Source organism: Diadema setosum, chromosome 8, assembly GCF_964275005.1.
Source record: "Diadema setosum chromosome 8, eeDiaSeto1, whole genome shotgun sequence".
NCBI classification, from domain to species: domain Eukaryota; kingdom Metazoa; phylum Echinodermata; class Echinoidea; order Diadematoida; family Diadematidae; genus Diadema; species Diadema setosum.
Window position 1 is genome coordinate 18684572 of NC_092692.1, and position 17816 is coordinate 18702387.

General features: G+C 37.6%; 1 protein-coding gene across 1 annotated transcript in view; it reads left to right on the forward strand.

The window, feature by feature from the left end:
- Nucleotides 1-17816, forward strand: part of LOC140231402 (tubulin-specific chaperone D-like) — a 43103-nt gene that overhangs the window by 4853 nt on the left and 20434 nt on the right. Inside the window, exons 4-23 of the mRNA XM_072311527.1 lie at nt 139-288; nt 1187-1242; nt 1754-1839; nt 2209-2258; nt 2566-2611; nt 3372-3504; nt 3935-4077; nt 4912-4972; nt 5483-5557; nt 6304-6398; nt 7049-7108; nt 7768-7922; nt 10164-10279; nt 10935-11015; nt 11806-11879; nt 12552-12669; nt 13651-13711; nt 14231-14348; nt 16787-16933; nt 17452-17570. Coding sequence (XP_072167628.1) covers nt 139-288; nt 1187-1242; nt 1754-1839; nt 2209-2258; nt 2566-2611; nt 3372-3504; nt 3935-4077; nt 4912-4972; nt 5483-5557; nt 6304-6398; nt 7049-7108; nt 7768-7922; nt 10164-10279; nt 10935-11015; nt 11806-11879; nt 12552-12669; nt 13651-13711; nt 14231-14348; nt 16787-16933; nt 17452-17570 — 1944 coding nt within the window. The remainder of the gene's footprint in view (nt 1-138; nt 289-1186; nt 1243-1753; nt 1840-2208; nt 2259-2565; nt 2612-3371; nt 3505-3934; nt 4078-4911; nt 4973-5482; nt 5558-6303; nt 6399-7048; nt 7109-7767; nt 7923-10163; nt 10280-10934; nt 11016-11805; nt 11880-12551; nt 12670-13650; nt 13712-14230; nt 14349-16786; nt 16934-17451; nt 17571-17816) is intronic.

Here is a 17816-nt window from a genome sequence, read left to right on the forward strand (position 1 = left end):
GAAAGGTGAACTTGCGATACTCAGGTGAGCGCTAGACCCGCGGGTCTCTTGTTTGTCATTTACTACCTTCAGTGTCCTGAGCTACTATTAAACTGTCAGTGACAATACCTTTGCTTTCTACATGGTGTTTCTCCACAGACCTGGGAGTCTCGCTACATGCTGCTTCTGTGGATGTCCATGATCTGTATGATTCCCTTTGACATGTCCAGACTGGACAGTACTGGAGCTGGATCAGGTGACCACTCGGCCAGTCTCCCCACCATGGACAGAATCCTGAATGTAGCCAAGGTAAAAATTTTACAGATCCTGATCTTCTTGTTTTCATTTATTTAGCAGTAGACCACTGTTAATTATCCCACCAAATTGTAGAAGCTATATATTTTTGTAACTTCATTCTGTATCTTGTTATTATGTTTTTCATTGTTAATTTTTGGTACTTCAAGAGGTAGTGTAAAACTATTGTTTTTAATGAATCCTTTGTTGTTCATACAATTTCAACCACTTCCATCTAATCTTTCTATAAGATATTATGTTGTAAAATCCTGAAATGAACAGTTTGTAAGGCTTGTGCTTGTTATTGAAAGTGTTGATTTGTTGTATGAAGGTTAATATCATGTCATCATTTTTACAAAAACATAATTTGTATTTTGCATGACACATTTTGATATTGGTGTGACAGTGTGTATGGAAGTTATAATACAGTGGTAGTTTATTGTTGATTTGTGTAACTGAAACTTGCATTCTTTTCAGTACTCGCTATTAAAAAGGCAGCATGTCAAAACTGTCACAAATGTGGAGAGTAATGATACCACAAACTTCGCCAACTGGAAAAGGCTAAAACTATCAGTGAAGTTCTAAAATAGGTTTTCCCACAGAAGTACAAGTACCAAAGCAATTTTTTTTTGTGCTATATTAATTTTTTTTTTCTCTAGTGTACCATTTTCCAAGCAGTAGCGCTCTGTTTGTTTTGTTGGAGATAAATTTGAATTTTACCTCTGAGAAAGGTCTATGATACGACATCAGAAATAAAGATGATATGACGGGTCTGCATTATGCCCCATCAAACTTTGCTTAGTTCCATATTTGTCTAAATGTTTCCTGCATAAGCTCAGTGGATACATGACTTGGCAGGAAATTCTATTGCAATATTTGAAAAATCTGTCTTCTGTCTCCGCTAATTCAACAGACGTACCTTGGAGTGAGCGACAAGTGTCGTGATGCATCAGCCTTCATGGTGTCTAGGTAAGAAATATATTGAGTTTTGTCTTTCCTTCTATTCAGTTTATAGTAAACTTTAGCATCATTTTGTTGGTCATATGAATATAGTTATTGCAACTTTACAATATTTCTACATTTTGTAGCATCTTACTGTTTCTGTTTGATAAGAAAAGCAAAGCAAAATTAAATAAAAGGAAGCTGCATAAAGCCTGATGCTTCAGATTTGCAATTGATTACATAATGATTACTGAAGTAGTATGTTTATGCTGTTTGAAAAGAGATAAAGAGTTCAGTTATATGTGATCCCTCTCAATTTGTGTACATATATATGAGTCAGTTTTGGAAGTGAATTCTTGTCAGACAAAGTTAAGTCCACTATGACATAAAAAGCGCAAAGTTATCTATGATTACTGACCTTTCTGGCTTGAAAAATGCAAATAGGCAAATGCTTTGAATAGCCTATCAACAATTCTGGGCTTTAGCTTTCTATCAAGCATTGTTGACAATTAGTAACATTTACTTATCTCTGTGGTAGATTTCTGACACGACATGATGTCAAGCAGCAGCGGCTCCCAGAGTTCTTGGACTGGTGTCTACGTGTCATATCAGAGCAGGTCAAAGGTAAAATCCCTTTCTTCCTGATGTTTTGTGACGGTAATGGTCAGAATTCTTCTCGTGCAAGGCATAATGTTTCTGGCCATTCCCATTTGCCAACTGTACAAATTTAGTCATAGGATTATTACATGTGGCTTCAAATCTTGTTCCCTTTTAGCTTTTATAAGATCAGGAAATCATTTTGCGTTTGTGAACTAAAGTTCTAGAAAGCAAGTAAGTATTTTTTTAAATTTTTTTTTTACTGTAATTAAGTGTTTGCATTAGAAGAGTCAACTTGGAAGTATCTAGCCTATGTTTTGATCGATCAGTATGTTACCTTTAATCATCGGATTGCAGTCACAGCTCATGCAATATTTTGTCTGGTCTCTCTTTCAGTGGAAAGCATCCCATCCATTCTCAAAATCTGTGGAGTTCTTTCGACATTGGTGAGGATTTTGCAACTTCACAACAACAGCTTTGTGTGTGTGTTTGTGTGCCATTTATCAGCACTTATGGCATCTTTAATTTCTCCTTCATATGTTTTGAAATCATTTTAACTCCTTTGCTGTAATCTGTACAGGGATTTAGCTGAGAATTTGGATTGTTAAGTACATATGTTATGACTGCCAATATGTTGTCAGGAACTGTAATAGCAAATGTTTTGCATTGTATGAAATGGAATGCCTGCATCCAGTGAAGTGTTGTGCAATTTCTAATGTATATTGTTTTCATATCCTTGTTCATTTTCTACAGGCACAACTATTCAAACTTGGCAAAAGAAGTGACCTCCTTTCATATGGTAGGTGGAATTTCAAGAGTGTAAAGCACAATGCCCAAAGCAGTCTATCCTGCTTCTTCTTGATGATGATAATAATGATAATGATAATATTGATAATATAATAATGATAGTAGTAGTAGTAGTAATAATAATAATAATAATAATAATAATGATAATAATAATAAAAGTAGAAATAGCAATGCTAAATAATGTTAATATTGACATTAGTGTCTTGGGATAGTGATAATGATGATAGTGACATTGATATAATTTGTTAACTTTACTATTTCTATTGCGAATGTTATTACAATGATCATTATTGGTATTATTATTACTGTTATTAATATTACTGTTGTTATTGTTGTTGTTCTTGCTGTTGTGTTTACAAGTATGCTCATTGTCTCTGCTAAACTCCTTATGATTTATATGGCTTTGTATTTGTAAGCCATTGATACAATTTTTTTAATGTTGGTTGCTTCCTAGCACTGTCAACTGTTTTTCATATCTTTTAGATTAAATTTACAGCAGATGTTAACCTGCTTTTCAAAGATGTTCATTGGAGACTTCTTCACCTGAGTTAATTGATTTCAGTTGATGATTACAAATAAAGACAAATTTTCAGTAGTTGGAAAAGAAAAGGATTTCTTGGTAGTGAGAATATGATGAAATAAAATCATATCAGCATTCCAGTGTTTACTGTATTTCATCATAGAGATGATTCATAATTTGTAGAATGTACATTTTTTACCATTAAAACCATTCTCTCCTCATGTGTTTTCAGCCCCAGTGGTTTTGCAAGTTTTGACACAGTGTCAGCTGTGCAGTCATGTGAACACACAGCTTAGGAAACTGTCCATCAAGCTTGTGCAGAGACTAGGCTTGACGTGGCTCCAAGCCAGACAGATGAAGTGGAGGTAGGTCTGTGTTAGGTATGTGTGTGTCTGTGTGTCTGTGTGTGTCTGTGTGAGTGTTTGTTGTGCATTGGTATTTCTATACAGTGCACTCCTGTTATAACAAACGTAGTTATGTCAAAATTCTGGTTTAATATAACAAAGCAGAAATTCAGGCCACAACATTATCTGCTCTATGTTTTTATTGTTTATTTTTTCAGTTATAATGAAATTTCAATATAACGAAAAAAAAATTGCTGGTCCTGAGGACTTCATTATAACAGGAGTCCACTGTGTTATTAAACACAAATATGGTAGGAAGTGATGATTATACTTTCAATTCAGTGGATAAGATATGAGAGATGACAGTTTGTTTGCAGACAGCATACTGAGATAGTTCTCGACATCAAACAGCCATCCGTACTTTCTTTCAACACCTTCTTAACTTTTCCAGATACCAGAGAGGAAGTCGATCACTGGCTGCAAACCTCCAACCAGAGACTGGTCCAGGCATCGTGTCTGGCTCACAGAAGCTTGATAATGAGGATGATTATGATGAAAACTATGACATTCCAGAAGAGATAGAGGAAGTGATAGGTAATCAATCATCTGTGTCAGTTTCTTGTCATGACATTTGATTTTGAATATTTTTTTTTGTTTTTTTTGTAACTGCTATGTTCGTTCACGTTTCTTCTGTTTATAAAGAAATCAAAAGATAGAAATCTGGAAATAATGAATGTAAGGTTTCTGTACTTATTTATAGTGATGGAAATGTTACTCCAAAATTCAGACATTTTGGAATTTTGGAGCTTTGGTATTTGTTTGAAGTTCATTTTGTTACTGCTGGCAACTGGGAATAACTTGGTGGTAGTGTCACTGCCTGGAAAGGAGTAGATGACAGGTTCGAATCCTACACTTTCCTTTTTTTTTTTGTGGACATGTTCCTTAAAATGTAGATCAGCAGTTGCAATCTTACAAAAACATTTGTAGAGCCTGACAATTAATTTTAAAAAAGTCAGCCATAGTAATGAATATATCATATAAGGCATGAAATTGATGATAGGTTTTGATACAAAAAAGAAAAAAAAATCAGTGGCATTGGAAATAATGAGAATGACCAAACTTCATCAAATTCTCTTATTCATTGTCAGCAGGAAATGAAAAGTCTGTATGCCCAGCTGTGACAGAATTTGTAGTGATGAATTTTCTTGTGCAATACTTGAAACTTTATTGTAACATGTAATGTATACTGTCAACTGGGCATAGTTTATGTTATCATGTACGTTTAATTTACTGTACTATTGGTAACATTTTTGCACTCTACTCTCGTAAAATGTGTAAAATCAAATTCTTTGAATATTTTTGCATGACAATGAATTATCTAAAATCTTGTCACAATGGTTGATGTTCACAATTTTCTTTCAATCGTAGAACAACTTCTCATCGGGCTGAAAGACAAGGACACAGTGGTCAGGTGGTCGGCAGCCAAGGGGTAAATATTTGTCTTGACAGTTTCATGTTTCACCATCCTCACCATCACCATTCCTCAATGTTGTCAAGATACTTCTTCATTTCATTTTGTACTTCTTGGCCAATGCTTGTGCACATCACAAGAGCTAATCACAAGATGAAAGTATGCTTTTCATGAGAGACATTTCACATGAATGAGTGCTTTTCATGAAAGATATCTGACATGAAAGAATAATGATGTGTGCTTTTCAGCAAAGTTATCATTATCTCACATAAATGAATAACGAATGCGTACTTTTCATGAAAGATATCTCACATGAATGAATAACGAATGTGTGTTTTTCGTGAAAGCTATTTCACATAAATGAGTAATGAATGTGTGCTTTTCGTGAAAGATACCTGACATGAATGAAAATGAATGCATGCTTTTTCTGAAAGATATCTCACATGAATGAATAATACATTTTTTTTTCCATATTTGATTTACTTGAACACTTAAGTTTCATTTTTGCTTTTAACTTGTGCTCCTCAGGATTGGTCGTCTGACAGGCAGACTACCCCTTGAGCTAGCGGACCAAGTTGTGGGATCAGTTCTAGAGTTATTCAGGTAAGAAGCATGCAGGAGAATCATCATGTTTCATATTTTAGAGCTTCAAGAAATTTGAGCATGAATTGAGTTATTAAAAATACTGCTGAGATACTGTCTGTTATTAAAATGCATGACAAAAAATGTCTCTCCTTTTTTTAGGCTGTGTTTTAGATACGTTTGAAAACAAGTTTCTGCGATGTCACTAAATCAGGCATAAGAAGTGTGAGCATAGAGTAGAAATTGTGCATGCTTTAGGAAATCCCCTCACTACAAGTGTAGCATTAAATTTTGTTATAGAAATGCAGATAGTAATTATCTATCACAATATTCTAAACAACATCTCAAATGTGTAGGTCACAGTATAAATGCACTCAGAAACATTTTAGAAGTCTTTTACAGGGCATTTCTTTTCAACTTAACCCAGAGCTTAGGTAGTTTGAGGAAAAGTTGTACGTGCATATCGTTGCAGGGGTAACAAAACCTTGTATCTCAAATTTTGGTGAAAACCACTTATTCTTATTGATCATCAGGTGATCAGTCAATTGATCTCCTCTCCAATTCCTAGTTGTCTTACCCCAAAAATGAAGCCACAATGGCATATCATATTAAAGGTAATCTCATTTGTTGTGCTGCCATGCTTTTTTTTTTTTTGCTCTGCTGAACATTTTTCATATTTGAGATATGAAGTTTTGTCACCCCAACAGTGGTAAGAGTTTTATATGAAAGAATTTTAAGATATCTACATCATATCTTTTACCTCACAGTATGAGGGAAACAGATGGGGCATGGCATGGTGGTTGCCTCGCCCTTGCAGAACTTGGTAGGAGGGGCCTCCTTCTACCAGAGAGACTTCCAGAAGGTGAGAGACATTATCAGCTTCTGTTGATTAATCATTCATTCTTACCATTGTGTTCTACAACCCTTTTGGTACTGATTTTATGATTACTTATAATAGCAAAGTATCATCACACAAGCTGCCTTGCATTCTCTGTACAACATACCTGCGTCACAGCATTTAACTTCAGTCGTAGTTATTTTAATAAAATGTTAGATGCCAAGGTGACAAATTCCATCATTTATGGTGATCCTCTTTGAATTGAACCATGAAAAGCTGTTCTTACTTCACCCAAAAATATGGAAATTATTGATAGATGTGTGATAATCACTTCTGTTTGTATGCTCTACACTCGATAAAATTCTTCCAGCATATCATTACCCCTGTCTAATGTGTATACTGACAGTATACACACTCCAAGCCGCGGAGAGCTTTCCTTGGAAAGTTTTTATTTCATTTTTCACACTGAGCCACAGCGTGAGGCATTATGATGGTGAAGTGATATATGGTAAGAGACTGTCAAAATGTGCCTCTACATTATGACATTTCACACAGAACATAAAATCTACAATCTGGTACAATATCTTTGTGAGGCAGTTTTCAAGCTGCTTATTTCTCAAACTCTGTTTTTGTATCCTTTGACACCAATGGTGACTTGTTTTGATTTCCTCCAGTTGTTCCCGTTGTGAGGAAAGCCCTGGCCTATGATGTCAAGAGGGGATCCCACAGTGTGGGTAGGTTTATACAAGTTCCACCATCGTCTTGAGAGTTATAGTTTGTGTCATGAAAAATGAATTATTTTCTTGTGAGATATTACCCTTTGCTTAATGGGATTTCTACCGATAGTTGTGTTCTTTTTTAAGCATGTCCATTGTGAGTCTTATTTTAGCTCATATATTGTATTTGTTGCTTGCACGATGATTTAGATATATAGACTTTTAATAAAGTATGTAGAATCTTCTACTTCATTATATTTGATGAGTCTTTGCCACCAGAAATATTAAATATATGCTGCTTTTCCAAAAACTGGTCCACTGATGTGGTCTGATTTGTAAATCTTCCTTGCCTGTAGTATATCTTTTCAATGGTTATGCACTTCTCTCCTCTTCATTTTTTTTTATTTTTTGTTTGAAATCCGGACATTGTTATGCCAGAATTGATAATTACCAGCTAAGAAAAATGAGTCTAGACTGTTCTTGACTGTATCCTTCATTAGCCTTGATTGTAAACTGAAAAGCAAAATGTTTGCAAACATTTGAATATAAACACTGTTACTATGCTAATTTTCAGTGTAGTAGAAGAGGGTGTATGCTAGTGCTGTACGCCCTCTGCAAGTCTATCAAACTCCAGTCAGACTCTAAGCAACTGTCATGTTCCATCTCTATGCGTTCAGGTGCTCATGTCCGGGATGCTGCCTGCTATGTTTGCTGGTCCTTCGCTAGGGCATATGACCCCGAGGTCATTCAACCCCACGTCAATGACATCGCAGGGTCCCTCCTCATAGCAGCTGTCTTTGACAGGGAAGTCAATTGTCGGAGAGCGGCCTCCGTGAGTTACTCAGTAGACATGCTCAATCACATAGTAGTACGGTAAAAGTCGAAATTTTCGCTGTGTGGAAATTTTCGCGCATTTCACATAACCGGCAACTGGTGCGAAAATAGAAGCACATGAATATTTTTGCCTGCCATGTGTTCCACTAGTTGTGTCTTGATTCCGTGGAATTAAAAACATGCGAAACTCTTCTTTCCCCATCAAGCACAACAAATTAGTTGCACAAAATATCCACTTCTACAGTAATCCAGGCCTGTGAACTCCGTCTGTTACTCTCTCTGAAATAAACTCAAGATGAAATGTCTGAAATGTCTGAAATATCTATGTCATTCTCATTTTATTTGCCGTAACGCAATCATGTGTTGTCAGTGAAATGATATGTCGTATTGAAAAGCAGAATCATCAATGTGAGGACAGTATGAGCAGGAAATTGACTATTATCTTTATTCTTGTCCTACCGTATCTCCACATACTGATGTCTTTATAAAACCCAATATGCAAAGCCAAAAATGTGTTGTCTGTCATCACGAATACATGTTTCAGAGTATTTTTTATTCCCGTTTTTTGATATTTGTGATATGACGAAGCTGCTCTCATGTGCAGTGTCTCTCTGTAATCCAGCTAGTGAAGTCTATGACACTAATGATAACCTCAATTCACATATTTCCTCGTCTGCATGTTTAAAACCAGCAATTGTGCTAACCATTGTTGATGACAACATTGCTTTGGTATACCATTACAGGGAGAATCATGTTAGGAAGAAGAGTTTTCAAGTGTTTGGTTTGGTGTGTAGTGTTGGTGTGGTGTTTAGAGCTTTAGGGGAGCACTGGGGTATAAAGAATGGAACACTGTAGTCTTGATCAGGAAGTCTGGTGTTCAGATCTACAGTATGTCCCAGAAAAAATTACAATCAGATTTTTGCATTGATAACACCCAATATGATTAAATTGTCTAAATGCTACTTCAGGGTCTTAAAATGTAACATTTTATAGCTCTATTTTGCAGAAAACCCCATTCGATTTGGTTAAGCAGTCACAGAGAAATGTGGATTGTTGTAAAGCATGTCATGAGTCTGATTCTTCCAAGTTTAGCACTTGGATGATCTTGTGTGTGAATACAATGGAAGAGATTCCCGACATCCTCTACAAAATTCCTCATTTCTCTTTGACCACTGAAGCAAATCGAATGGGGTTTTCTGTAAGATGTGGGCAGTGAGTTATTGTTTCATACCCTGAATTTGTATTTAGATTGATTCAATAGTTTTAAAGGGAAGATAAACCCCAAGAGCAATGTGGATTGAGTGAAAGCAGCAACATTAGTAGAACTCATCTCTGAAAGTTTGAGGAAAATTGGACAATCGATGCAAAAGTTATGAATTTTTAAAGTTTTGGTGTTGGAACCGCTGGATGAGGAGACTACTAGAGGATATGACGTATGAGTGGACAACAATACAAAGAAAATATAAAGGAAATGCAACAAAAATTCACTTTTCTAGAATCATGAAAGAGCAATGGACCAACCTCTTTCAGAAAGCAGGGGGAATAATTGCTACCCTTAACATATGTCAATATCAAGTTGATGGAATTTGTAATTTTCATGAAAAATGGATTTTCGTAGAATTTTCTTTATATTTTCTTGGTATTGTTGTCCACTCATACGTCATAACCTCTAGTAGTCTCCTCATCCAGCGGTTCCAACACCAAAACTTTAAAAATTCATAACTTTTGCATCGATTGTCCGATTTTCTTCAAACTTTCACTGATGTATTCTACTAATGTTGCTGCTTTCACTCAATCCACGTTGCTCTTGGGGTTTATCAAGTGTGTGACAAGTATGCTGTAGAAAGTCACTCTAATTGTGCTAGACTAGTGCTAGATGAGGGGACTCTTAACGGTGGCGGCATGAACATGGCACTTTCACTCAATCCACATTGCTCTTGGGGTTTATCTTCCCTTTAAAGATATCATTGCGGAGGGTCCCGTTGTAATTTTTTTCGGGACATAAGGTACAATCTTGCATTCATCCTTGAATAAGTTCTTTTTCCCGCATGTTGACATTTAATGTGGGTTTATGAATGGATATGTGGTAATACTGGGGTGATAATATTAATTGCACAGGCCTCTGGTGGAATAAAGTAAATAGGGAAGAATCTAACAAGGGTGCATATGACTATACTATCACTAGCATGTCATATTCTATTATGAACCTGTTTTTCTTTTAACTATGGCTGCCTTTTAGGCAGCTTTCCAGGAGAATGTTGGCCGACAGGGAACCTTCCCACATGGCATTGACATCGTCACCACTGCAGACTACTTCGCCGTTGGCAACCGCATCAACACTTATCTCAACATCAGGTATGTGAAGTTTCCTACTTGAGCGATGGGATGCCTCTATAGAAATGATTCTATTTTGCATTTGGTACCAACAGTCCTGCATGGTGATTTAAACTTTCCTTCTTCCAGTACAATTGTTATTCTGATAATTGCCACATAGTGAGATAAAGATGCATTTTAGTGGCTTTTGAATGTGTCACTTGAATCAAAATATAAAAATGATTGGTTTGAGAGGGAAGATCATTGTTACCTGTGTGTTGCACATTCTAGCTATTATGTACAACTGAATGACCATGATGGATGTGTCTTCAATATGGAAACATACTGTTTAACCTGTTATTCTCGTGAGGGTTTAGTTTTTTTTTTTTGCAAATTTTGTGACTCACAGCTGGATTGTGAATTCAACAACACGCAAAATTGTCTTGATGCGCTTGGGTGATAGTAAATTTACATCAGTGTCGGCATCAATTCACAAAAACAAAATCACGTAAAAATGTCTATGACCTTCTCGTTCGCAAAAATATCTGTTTGCAAAAATAACTGCGTATATAGTATGTTGTGCTGCTCCTTAAAATTCCTTCTGTCTCCTTGTCCATATCCAACGTCAGAAAGGAATTTGTCATATCAAAATGTCTTCCTTTTTTCTTCCTCTTTCTTGTCATGTGGTGTCAAACAGCTATTACATTGCAGGTTTTGATGAGTACACACTCCCCCTCATTGACCACCTCTACCAAGTCAAAGTCGGCCACTGGGATGAGTAAGTTTTTGTTCACTTTTCTTTTCTCATTTGGAGATTAAATCTCTAAAAATGGGGCTTTGTAAATGTTTTGCACGTTGTAGTGTACATTGGTGAGCTTGGTTTTCACTTCCAATAAATTTGATACTTGTGATGTGAATGGCTTGTTAATTTGGAGTTGTTTCCTTTTTCACTTTATCATTAAACAAACATATTATGTAGACATGCAATCTTCTTCTACTTGTTGTCAAGTACAGCACAGTCTATCATCACTTGTATTGGGTACTGTCTATTCGGTCAATATAGAGCCTGTGCTGCATGGGAGAAAAACAAGAAGAGATAATGCTAAGTAACTAAATCAAAGTGCCTTGCTGGTGTAAAAACAGCTCCTCCCTCAATAGTGGCAAAGTTAGATGTGCTTCACACCTCGTTGAAATTTACTGAGAGTCCTGTAGCTCCTACCTCCTGGGGCAATGAGTTTCAGAGGCTCATGAAATCTGGGAATGTGGGATTTTGGAAGTTGAGGGTTCTTGCACAAGGAATCAAAAAATTTTGATTGTGTCCTCTTGAACATTGCATCTAAGGCAGCCTATTGGTACATATGGCAAGCAAAGGTATTCGCATGTTTTTATTTTCGCGCTAGTTTCTTCTTGTGCGAAATGCACAAAAATTTTCACTTAACAAAAATTTTCACTTCAGTATTTGTTTCTAAATTCATTGGTCTCTTTCCTGCACGCTATGTATTTAATCTGTACTTTTTGTTCTATGTAAATCCCAAAATGACTCTGTACCATTTTATTTCCCTGTATAGTGCCATAAGAGAACTCACGTCACAGGCTCTTCATAAACTCACAGACAAAGCTCCAGAGTACATGGCCAAAACAGGTGAGGAATGTCAGAACAAAACTGCTATCTACACCATACATTTTGCAAGAATAATCTCTCACAAACTGGGACTTGAAAGACTATTTTGCAAGTTGTTGAATTTGCGATTGAAAATCACATTGATGGAATAGGGAAAAGACATTGTCCCTCTTTAAGGGAAAAGTTAGCAATTTCCTGCTCTTTCTATGAGATGATATGTATACAACAGTATGTGTAACAGGTAGCAGCACTTGGTGAGTCATTGATTTTGTGAGTATTGAGTGACTTGGGAAATTCACAAAAATAGAAGCACTGTGATTAAACATACAGCATATACAGTATATCTCAAAATGATTTAAATGAGTGAAATGCAAAGAAGATCTTTCCATGCTTGTATCAAAATATCATTACTCGAATATAAGATAATCTTCTATGTAGTGTGCACATGTGGCTGAATGCAATTCAGATCATTAGAGTGGCATGCACAATATTCAAAGAAATGGATGTTGATGGAACTAATATACAATCAACAACATTGTGGAGAATTGTTAAGTGAATCTAATAGAATTTGTGATTACTGCTGCAAAAATGCATCTGACAAATTTTGTCTTTCATGGGATGTTGGGATAAAGTTTGAGGGGAAACAGTGTTTCCATGGTAACCAATGTTCTATCATGACTTTGTGTTTTCCAGTGCTACCAAACATCATCCCCAGGGCAACAGGCATTGATCTAAACACTCGACATGGCTGTCTACTGGCTGTTGCAGAGGTGACCCATGCCCTCTTCAAATACGCCCAGACGCAGTCAAAGTGAGCATGGCATGCAACGCATTTTTGTCTTCATGTTTAAGATTTGTAATCTTTGTGTTCAGCAGCTTGCAAAGACTTAAGCACGAGTGACATGAAGCTACAGTTTCTAGATGGATGTGCTAATGTCAATACTGAGATGCAATGATAAAGCTGTTTACTGGAGGATGAGCGTGACATTAATGTATATAAAATGGGTTAGTCAAATACCGGTTAGTGATTTGCTAAACACAGTCACGTGATGAGGCACATTGGTTATGTTCGCCCATGGGCAGAACATTTTTGTAATGTTCTCCCATAGGAAAACATTTTCACCTAACAAATGACAAATGATACCAAATGATTGAACGATCATATTTTTCACGCAGTCGATAGGATAAATTTGCCTAACCCATGACTAACCCATATAATATAACAGATGATGACTTTCGTTGTCGGGAACATGTACCAAACGTTCCACCCTCAGGGTTTGAAATGCTATTTCGAAAGTGACTTCGTCTCGGGACTTATAACCTCCCTCAATAGCATTTCAAACCCTTCGGGTGGAACATTTGGTATGTTCCCTCCCCCGCCAGTCATCATCTATATAATGTAATTATAACATATCCTGTGCAGGATGGGTTCTGTGTGATAGGTAGAACAGTCCAGAAAAAACAAACAAAACAAACAGTGGTACAAATCGTGGTAAGCAGACGTAGAGTTTACAGAGTAGGCCTACAGGCCACAAAATGTATGGTAGTGACACACAGAACCATACCACAGGATATGTGTGCAGCAAAGTGTATGTGACCTACCGGTATGCAATGGATATTTGGTCCAATGTGTGGAACGCTTACCATGTAGATTACGAATTAGTGCTGTAGCATCTAGCTATGCACTTTTTTAAGATTTGAATTATATATTGATTCTTACTTTACTTTGTGTTCCTGAGTAGTTCATTCTTCCACTTCCATTTCAAAGATTGAAATTTCTGTGTTTTTGCAGATCTGTTGTTGATGTCATAGGAAATGAGTGCTTGGAAGGTTTGAAGGCTATCACCTTGAAGGTAAATCTTACAATTTTTTCTGATGTCATGTTGAAGTTTCTCATTATTACAAGTGACAATTGTTTTACTTTCTCAAGCATTATTGTGGCCTAACAGTGTATGGATTGGTCACGTTTATGTATTCATTTGTTTAATGATGTTCACTACTTTTCCTCTTACAGTTTTAGAGTGTTTTCTACTTTGTTTGTGTGAATGTAATTCCTTCTGTATTTAGACTGGAACCATGTCAGTTATTTCGAAACCTTATTCTTTCTTGGAATTTGTTTAGTCTCTGATGGGCGTGTCAGAAACACCAGTTCCATAAACGCCTGAACATACACAAAACAGTATTTGCCATGAACGTAAAACTGGCTTTCACAAGGTAAAATCTGGCATTGATTTGTACCGGAACTACTATTGCATTTATTAATTTCTTGGCCAGTTAGTTGTATGGCCATGTTATGTGTTGTATGGTGTAAGAAGGATCAAATATTCATGGGCATAAGTTTTGCAAGTTCTTCAACATTTTCTTTGCTCCAGATGGAGGAGGGGAAGATGTTCCGTGGGATGTCTGGTGAGATTCTCCGTCCAGCCGTGTGCACCCTGATCGGGAAGCTGTCCCTCTCAAAGCTACCCTTCCATGGGGATCCCATTATTGGTGAGTATCCGCTGCCACACAGTGAAGTCACCCTATCTTGTATGCTTGGCTGCACACTAACCCATTTCTTTTTTTCTACTGGTCGACCTTTCTGTCGGACCAGTAGGTACTGTAAAAGTGGATATTTTCGCGTGACTAATTTTTAGCAATGTAGCAAAAAAAGCTGCTGAAAACTGCTTATCCAATGAAGGCGAGCCAATGAAGTAAAATGGAGTCAAAAGGGGCCTGAGCTTTCGATCCTAGCAGAATCTTCGTCAGAGGCAAAATGACAAACAGGCAGGGAAAGCAATCACATATAAGGACTTCACACAACAAGAACAGACAGGGACAGGCTGGGTACACAAAACAAAGAAAACAAAGGAGAGGGTGGGAAGTCATGGGCAAGGAGCCCAACAGGTAAAGGGAAGGGGATTAAAGCAGGAGGGTGGACAGACAAAAGGCAGAGGAGAGTGGACAGACAAAAGGCGGAGGAGGGTCAGTAATGATCATGAGGATCAAGGAGGCAACCATTGAAGGAAAGGATGAATAGGGAGGCAACATCAAAGAAGGTAAGGAACACCAGAGGGATATGGAAGGGGAAAGAGTGAAAAAAGCAACAGCAAGGGAAGGGGGGGGGGGGGGGGGGGGCTGAGCAAACAGAGAGCCCTTAAGGTGTACCAGGAGGAGGCAACAAAAGGAAGTAATCAAACATATCAAAGTTTATACACATATAGTAATGGCAAAAATGGCAATGAAATAACAGTAATGAAAAAAAAAAATAGATATTAATAATAATTAATATATATATATATATAGATAGATAGATAGATAAAAGAAATAAAATAAAGCACATGTGAAAACTAGGGGAGAGAAAATTGTATACATGTATGTAGATAAGCAGGCAGGGCAAAATAAGCACAAGTATGTATAAACAAACAAACCTAGTGTGTGTGTGTGTAGGCGGAAAAGGCTGTATAAAAAAGACTTGGGCTAGAGGAAGGAATAAATTGGGAAAAAAGGATCTGCAAATAGAAAAAGCGCAAAGAAAGAACAAAATGAAATTAAAAAATGAAAAAGAGAATAATAATGGTGGTAATAATAATGAAAATGAAAAAATAAAGGTGGTCAGTCATTTCCCTCCTGGATGTTGAGGCCATGGGGTTGTATGGTGTGAAGTCGTCTCATCCAGAGCTTCTCTCTGCTGGTTCTGACTGTGTCTGGACGAGTGCCCAAAGATTCAATGCCCTGTAGAGTCATATCAGTGATGGAATGGTCGGGTAGATTGAAATGGTGGCCTACTGGAGTGTCGAGCTTGGCTGTGTTGACAGTAGATCTGTGTCCATAGAAGCGTCTTTTGAGTGTAGTCTTGGTTTCCCCAACATACTGGATTCTACAAACTCTGCAAGTGATGAGATACAGAATACGGTGACTAATTTTTCGCGCTTGGCCATGTCAAAAGACTTTCGCGTGTTTTCAATTCCGCGGAATCAAGACAACAAGTACTGGAACATATGGCATGCAAAAATATTCGCGTGCTTTTATTTTTGCGCTAGCTTCTCGTTGCGCGAAATGCGCGAAAATTTCAACATCACGAAAATTTCCACTTTTACAGTACCCAGTTTTTCCATTTTTTACAAGTAAATTCCTGAAAAAGTTACAGGTCGGGCAATGATTTTTAGTGGTCAGGAACCAACGGACCAGTGCCAGTGTGCAGTGCTGCTGTATGTATCAGCTGTTTTACAGAGACAGAAGGATAGCTACTTGCTTCAGTTGGTAGTGAGTCTGCCTTAGTGTGAAGGGGTGTTGGGTTCAAGGTCGAAGTTGAAGCCCAGCCGCGTGAGCCGACTAATGTAGGCTATAGTGCCATTTTGTCTTGTGAGAGCTAGGAGCACACTTGGATTGAAAAGAAAAATTGTGTTCTCTGTGTTCTTGGTAAATGAATTTCACCTTGTTCATGATTAACAAAAACCCACTTCACTTCTCTCTCTCTCTCTCTCTCTCTCTCTCTCTCAAAGAATAAGGCACACCTCCAGTGAAGTACTAGTGGTCCATCCTTTATGCACGACAGAATACGGTCAAATGATATAGGCCCCTCATGTGGGTTGCCCTGATGTTGTGATTGCTTATTGCTTCTACTGGTAATTCTCCCAGTGGAGTCTGTATTATTATTATTATTTTTTTTTTTTTTGTTTAATGTCACCCTACTTTGTGTAAATATTCCAGGGTAGGGAAGCTATGACACAATTTGGTGTCAAAAGATGCGGGAGACTCAACAGAAAAAACTCATGAAACGTCGCGGCGATAGCTTTTCGCGTGAGCGACATCGCGCGGAATGTCGAGGGGGGGCCTCGGAGGCCCCCCCCCCCCCCCCCCCCCCCCCGGCCTAGTTAGGGTTAAAACAACAGTAGTCAATAATCAAAAATTGAGAAGGATATTTCACTATCATTCTATTTAAACAGAGCAATGGGAGACTCTGATTGAAGACAATATTGTGAGACTGCAGAGAACAGAGAGGGACATCCATAGTAAGTCTGTGGCAGCCATGAGGATGCTATGTGAGGAGTACTACCACGATGACAGGGGCGTCGCCCTCCCTGGTATCCAAGGTAACAGCAGCTCATCTGCATCTCATCTCTATTCAGTTGTTATGTCATCCTACATATTTCTGTCTTGATTAGATCTTTTGTTTTGTTTTTTATTCTCTTGTATGTATGTTTCTTTCATGTAGTTGTTAAGATCCAAATTCTGTCATGCAGTGTTGACACTCTATTTATATACAAAGCAAAATTAATTTCAACAAGCATGAAATGCATCTTAGGGATTTCAGTGCAATAATTTGTTTTATACATTTTTGTTGTTTTTCTATGTTTTATTGACTATGAACAAAAAATATTTAAAAAAATCTTGACTAATTGGCATAAAGATATCAATCATGGAGCAAAATATTTGGATAGTGATCATGGTAATTTTGCCTGTAGGCCCTGCCAGTAACTGGAGTTAGTCTTTTGTATGCTTGTAGTGTCAAGTGGCACAGAAAACCATATAGCGTTGTGCACACTGTCCAAAGTCTCTGGCACATGAAGAGCTTAATGCTTTTAAATCTCTATGACTTTGCTTCCTGCAGACAAAGTGGTGGATTTGTACATGAAGGGACTGGAGGACCCCAATGAGATGGGTCGGATGGGGGCGGCCCTTGCTCTGGGAGAGCTTCCCAAGTTCATGGTAGCTGGCAAGTTTGATCAGGTAAAGACCCTTATACCCTGTTTATATTCCACTGCTTGCGGGTTTCAGAGCCTCCTCGAGGAAGTTCAAAAGCCTACCTCTTGTCTGTTCACACTGCTCGCCAAAAGCAGGCCCTAGCAGGCCCAACTGGCTCCTCCCCTCTGATACACGGCACAAGATTTAGTGCGAAAGTGTGCAAGTTGTGCTGCTTTATTCAGTGGGGATTGGTCGAGACAGCTGGGTTATTTCCCTTAGTGGGCAATAATG